At 43.4% G+C, this 6874-nt stretch overlaps 1 protein-coding gene across 1 annotated transcript in view; it reads right to left on the bottom strand.

The window, feature by feature from the left end:
- The window catches only part of osbp2b (oxysterol binding protein 2b), a 44372-nt gene extending 37644 nt beyond the window's left edge, over window positions 1-6728 (bottom strand). Inside the window, exons 1-2 of the mRNA XM_020602475.1 lie at window positions 5726-6728; window positions 319-527 (exon numbers count right to left, since the gene is read on the bottom strand). Coding sequence (XP_020458131.1) covers window positions 319-527; window positions 5726-5883 — 367 coding nt within the window. The 5' untranslated portion in view covers window positions 5884-6728. The remainder of the gene's footprint in view (window positions 1-318; window positions 528-5725) is intronic.
- Between the last annotated feature and the right edge of the window lie 146 nt (window positions 6729-6874).

A 6874-nucleotide genomic window follows, 5' to 3' on the forward strand; every position in this document is an offset into this window, starting at 1 on the left:
ATATATATATACATATACATATTGAGGCTCTGAGAACCACGATGAATATGTTGAATCAGTACTGAACACCTTTCCCCTTGCAGGACTCTCAATAACTGAACAGTCTGATCACAAGATAAACACACTCGTGTATGTTTGCCCAGACTGTGTCAGCCTAGCCTTTATTTATCTAGTGTAGATTCCAACAATTAATGGCTTAGACCTGTGCCTCGTGGTTGCATTATGCTCTTGGAGCTTGCACTTACACTATAAAAAGCATGTCATGCAGCTTACATTTTCCATATACTGTAAGCAGCTGCTTGCTTCAGCTGCCCTTACCAGATTGATCGTTCATCATGCGGATGGCTTTAGCTTTGGCCAGTTCCAGGGCCGTGACCCATCTCTGCCGCTCCACTTCTGTGCTAGCTTTCAGGTGATAAGTGCGGCCGCCACTGCTCAAGACAATATTGCAGGCATCCTCTGTGTCGATGTGTGCTGTGGCCAAGTTAATTGTTCCACGACACGTATGTGCCATCTCTGCCTGCGTCCTGTGAGAAAACACCAGGCAGAAAGACAGGTAGGCATTCATAAATATAACATTGTAAATCATTATTGTAATTCAGCAAGTAGGTGGGATAGTGCAACTGACGTTCCTATGGCCAATAAGCACAAGCAAGAAGGCAAGAGGGGACACAAGACTGCCAAGAATCACTCAGCCATCTATTCAGCAGTGGAAGCATCTGGTCATTTCACTGAATACACACCATTTCTGAAGCACACTCATTCATAAAACTTAAACCTGCATTAGCTAATGTAAAAGAAACTGGACAATGTGAACTTCTAATTCAAGCACTGTGACCCGCCTGCATTGTTGTGGGTATTCTATGTAACCTCCACTAAGACCAACTGTTGCACATTCAGTGGGCCACAGTAGTCCAGATAACAAGGCCATTGTCCAGCTCCAAGCCTCTGTAGTGAGCAAAACCAAACAATGAATGCCAGCATGAATAAAGAAGGAACAAAGTGGTGGTGGTAAAAACATAAGTGAGTGACATAGCGGGTAAGAAAGAGCCAAAATATCAAGGCAAGAGACCGGAACAAAGAGAAAGGGCAGCAAAATGTTGTGTATGTCTAGCATGCACACATTGTGCAAGACAAGAATATACACTGTATTTTTCCAATTAATTCTCCAGTATATCACATAAAGTGTCATTCATTAATATGCATAATTATTCAATTCTATAACATGCTCTTGTAAGAATTGTGTTACTACAAGCAATTTGATTAACTGAAAAAGTGAAAATTCAGGAGAAACATTTCATTTAATTTTTGGTGGAAAGCTGTCTGACATTCTGTCACAGTTAAGTAAGCTGAGCTGCAGGGCAGGGATGGACCATCGCATCCCTCCAAGAGCTGTGAGTATGCAGGTTTTCAGTCCAACCACAGTCAGCTCATTTTGCAGATTAAAACCCTCAACCAGAAAGCAGCAACTAATCAGCAAAATCACATGCTGTGGTTGTTGTTTCAAATGAAATGAGCATACCCTCAGCTGTTCATGTCACAATTGCCTATGCATACCCTTGGAAACAGCCACTTTGAAGCATGCAGCCATGCAATCATGTGGAATTGTCTGTGGGTGAACCCTCACTGCTACAAGCAACTGCCTCTCAGCAGCACTAAGCTCTACACTGACACTGACAAGGTGGCTGCTGCCTTACTAAGTTAGGGGCTGAAGTGTAAGTCTAAGTTCAGCCGGGAAGTGATTTCCCTCTCACTGCTTCTTCTGACTGAATTCAAGTCTTGTTAGAATGCCAATCCAGAACAAGCACTTCAGTGTACCGCTCATCTGCTGGCACTTGATGCACATCAGTTGTGCAGACAAGACCAAACTGGGGTCATGTGAAGCTGTGCAGGGCGTGGGCAGAGATGCTGAAGAGCCCAGTTTTCAGCCTCGCCCAAACGAGCTCGGCTGCAGAGTCCCGGTTGTAAGTTGCTCAATGAATTGAATGTGCTGCTGATGAGTAAAATGAGATCCATGCTGATTGCTTCTGCCCTGTGGGAAGGCGAGGCCATGCACAGGCCATGAAATGTAACAGTCAAGGAAACTACAAAAGCTGGGAAAGAGAGATAAGGATTACAAGGGCATTAATGCGCTTGTAAGGGAGGGTGTGAGGTTGAGTGGGGCATGAGAGAGGGTCCTGCATGTTGTGCTTAGGCAGGAAAGAATTGCAGTGCTTTACCTGTCAGTCCCCTGTGCACATATCCTCATAAAACACAAATCCACCGATCTGGAGCATGTAATGACAGAACAGCAACCAGTGAACAACACAGAACAGATGGCCATGAGCATGAGGAGACATACACAGACAGGCAGAGGAAATCGGACACAGAACCCAGAACACGAGGACGTACTCTACATAGGTTCTGTTGTGGCTGGGGGCTGTGATATTAAAGAAGATTTAGGGGAAAAGGCAGAGAGATACAGGGGAATGTGCAGCTATAGAGAGAAGACAATAAAGAAACATAAGACAACCCAAGCAATGGTACTGCAGAATGAACAGCATGACATGACCCGCTGAGTGACTGAAACAATATGGTGTGACTGTAACCAGACATCACTCCGTTGCCTTCACCTTCACATAAAAACACAAAGACCCCCTAGACAGGCATACATGCACACTCTGTAGCCTGGTGCTAAGACCAATGAAGAGCCCATTATCCAGATTAGACAACAGCATCCACATCTCTTATTGCAGTCAGTCACTTTGCTGACTTGCCAGGCTAGTAAACAGGGTTCAGACAAGGCTTTATCACATGCCTCCTACTCTGCCTCCCTGCACCCAGGAGCCAAGTGTGACAGCAGTGACACCATAACCTGACTCTCCAAAGAGACATGAATGGTGCCAAACCCCTGCTGAGCACTCAAAATGATACTATCTGAGAGCTGAGAAGGAAACGTGACAGGCCTAGTCTACTATGAAAGACAAGGAGGATTCACTGATATACCAGCTCCAATAGCACTCAAAGCTTTAATGCCCTGTAATCTTCCCAAAAGCACCAAGCCAGATTTACTTTAAGAGACGAGCAAGTAATGATGAGAGTATTAAAACTGTGAGGAAAAGTAAATTAAGAAATTAAAAATTTAGGAAATTCAATTGGGTGAATTAAACTAAAATACACAAGACAGTCAGTCTTGCAGTGTCAGAGCCATGTAGTTAATGACAAGTGCAAAGTGAGATCTCTGTAAAACTCATTTCAATTTAACAAATGCAAATACTGAGTGTGACAGTCTGTCCACAAAGGCAAAGCACCGACTATGGTCGGGCAGACCTAGAAAATTTTGGGCGGGGTGGCCAGGCTGGGGGACATATTCAGAGATGGGTGGCACAAATGAAATACATGTAAAAAAGTAAATAAAACACCCAATCTATGAAAGAATAAACCATACATTATTAAGAATCAAAGTTAAAAATAAGTCAAACTTTGTGACTTTGGCTGCACTGCTTATTTACTCCTGGTCAGGGAGATCGCTGCACAGTGGACAAGAACAAAAATGTGTTTCAGAAAGTGTACATCTGAGGTGCACCACAGTTACAACTTGACATACCATGAAGACACATTAATTAATATACTGTCACATTTGTCTTACTGTCTGCCTTTAACCTCACTCATAATACAAGTGTTAATCAGCTAAAGAAGGTGGATACAAAGGCACGCAAAGTCAGACGCACACGATGTGGTCTGCCAGAAGACATCAGTGGTGGGTGCAACTCATGCGCTTCACTGGTTCTGTACTTCAATGGGCTACCTTTACTTCAGGGACAGCAGTCACCTTACAACATAATAGACTATTAATAGAGGGTAGTTGCAACAGACATCTTTCCTTTCACCACAAGGGCAGGCAGGACTAAGCCTTTAGCCATATCTCTGTGTCAAATTCAATTCAATATTTTATATCATGCCAATTTACAACAAAGGTTATCTCAGGACACTTTACAAAGTAAGGTCTAGACCTTATTATTATTATTATTAGTAGTAGTAGTATTAACAAATCCCTCACACAACACTTTGCTGACAACAAAGTACAATCAGACTGCTGCTTGACAAGATGTGGCACTAAATGGCATCAGATGCAATGGGCTCCGGCTTTGATCAGATTTTTCTGCAAGCGTAACAAGTAGAGAATGTTCTTGATCCAATCTGAAAAATTATATTTTTGAAGGCTGCATTTCTGACTGAGCAGCAGGGAAGCATAAGTCAAAATTTTGCCTTGAGGACTGGAAGCCACAAAATTCACCCTGAAGAAAAGCCTTTAACTAGGGAGTGAATCCCTTCCTGCTTCATATTGTAGCTGATGTTGCACTCTAACCTACCAGTTAAAAACAACTTTTGAAAAGACAATTATCTTAGGGGGATCAGTTTAGTGTCACATTAATTATGTTTATTGCTGCAAGCGATTACAATTGGGGCCAACACATAAAGCTAGAAGTTAGACGTTTATTTTATCATGTCTGATTTGTGGGGCAGTTAAACTTCCCAGGCACAGGTTTGACAAATAGCACTAGCAGAGTAAGGTTAGCGCCACTGGGTGCACCTTCATTCTGCTGTGTAGCACTTAATTAAGCAATCTTGGTCAGAAAGTGAACAACTGTTGCAATAAATACTCCACCTCTCCACTTATGTGGACTATGTGTATACACAGGTGGTTCAGGGCTTCCTGGTGTGTAGCAATCATTAACTTCATACTCCTCTCATACAGCAAAAGATCCAAATGTCAGGCCCATTCACTGATTGATACTGCAGGCAACAGAGACAAGCAGCACTAAAAATAGTGGGAATCAATATTAAGTTTAAATTGTAAAGCCATTTGTATGTGCACCAAAGACAGTGTGACCTATAAGGAAATATAGCAGAATTGTTTTTATTGCTGGAAAAAGCAGTCAAACTGAACGTTAAGTCTTGGCAGAAAGGCTAAATGTATGTCACGCAGTGAGATGACATGCTTTATGAACCATTCATTGTTCCTATGTTGTGCCTGCTGACATGCACACCAACACCTGTGGAAACATGAGTCCCACGCAAGAAGCACCTGAGCCACAGGTGTTAGGCTGTTGTATAGCAAGGTCAAGCTGACAAACTGCAACTGCGTGATCCGTGCGAAGACAGAAGGTTAATGACAGAGACTATCTGTTGCAACATATCTTGTTACAGTAATCAGCGACGTTAGCTAATGCAAAGAACGAATGAATGAAAAGTCATGACTTTCATATGCAATTAAAAAAAAACAATGTTGTTAACATGAAAGACAGTAATTACTGTTGGGCATATACTTCATAACCGTAACTACACGTTAAAAGATCCGTGCATGCTGTCGTGGTAGTATCGGTGAGGAGCGAACAGCTGATCTGCACCGACTGGGGCTAGCAGGCTAGCTTAGTTTGCTAGCTAACGTCGCTATTTACTGTAGCCACGTTTGTCACTTTGAGTTAAAAAACTTCCTGCAATTGTTGCTGTAGGTTATGCGTGTATAACTATGTTTGTGCTCTTCCGCAACACACTGTAAGACGTATACGTCTTGTCGCTGCCAGTTTAAAGTAAACAGACAGCTGTCCCTTTGACAGCTAGCTTTAGCCTACCGCTAGCCAGCTGAAGCAGCCTGCTGTAATGATGCGCCGACAGAAATATGACTTGCTCTGCGCCCAAGTAGCGTCTGACAATTCTTGCACACGGCACTTGCAAAATTTACCTGTAATATGAAAGAAGGCCATTACTGAGGACGAACCATCGTCGCTGGTACCCTTTCAAATAGTTGGTCCATTTAAAAAGCCAGCCTTTGTAAGTGTCTGACCCTGGTGCCGGGGCCGCGACAGAGGCGGATGCCGAGCTTTTCCCTTGCTCGCTCATCCTCCGCTCCACCGCACGCCGACGAGTGCAGGACAAACCGATGACAGCGGGGAGAGGGACTCTACCCTACTGGGACTACCGGGGCGAGGACGTCGGCACTGACGAATGAGCTCAACGGAGGAGGGTCCGGTCTCGGGCGAGAGAACCCACGATGAATCACATGACGCCGGAACGGACACCGGAGGAATGACGAGAAGTGATGCCAAGATACTTTTCTGATGCGGACTGCAGAGGATTCAGAGCACAGAGCGGGACAGCATAGAAAGGAAAGTCTTTACATGACCATCAAATACACTGGCTGTCATCAAATCAACAACGATTTCAACGACAAAAGAGCCAAACGATTTTTGGCAGTACGTTTAGGAGGAAGAAGCGTTTAACCTGACCATTCATGTAGTGCATGTTTGTATGGGAACTGCTGCCCTATCAACTCAAGGCTATGATTCAGACCTGCACCACGTGATGTTGTCATCTAAACATTCCTAAATCTTTGACATTTTGACTGATTTCAGACCTGATAGCTTAGCAGTCAGATGATTAGGATAGAATTTAATATTATATGCAACAAACCTGCACAGACAAACATAAATACACTTAGTGCACATAGCAACAATAAACTGACACCTGTTCAATTACAAAGTTCATTTCATTATTCAGTAAGGGAAAAATAATTTAGAATTTGGGGTCACATTAGAGGTCAGATGGTGAACTAGCCTACATGATCAGTCGGATCCATCTTTGGAATTTCTACAACGTTGGATTATCAAGCAGGCAACTGTTCCTGGGCCCTGGACTGCCAGTGATCCCAAATGCCCCAGGGCACTTTTAGTATAGTTTCACTTTTAGTACAAGTCTATTTTTGATGTACAGCAGGTTTTGTAGAGGGGATCCCATGTCCCATGTACTTCACTGGGAATTTGGAGGTGACAGGGCCATACATTAGATAGAGAGATAACGGGGCTGATAATAACCCAAACAACAAACTCTTTCC

The sequence above is a fragment of the Monopterus albus genome, unplaced genomic scaffold, assembly GCF_001952655.1.
Source record: "Monopterus albus unplaced genomic scaffold, M_albus_1.0 scaffold56.1, whole genome shotgun sequence".
NCBI classification, from domain to species: Eukaryota; Metazoa; Chordata; class Actinopteri; order Synbranchiformes; family Synbranchidae; genus Monopterus; species Monopterus albus.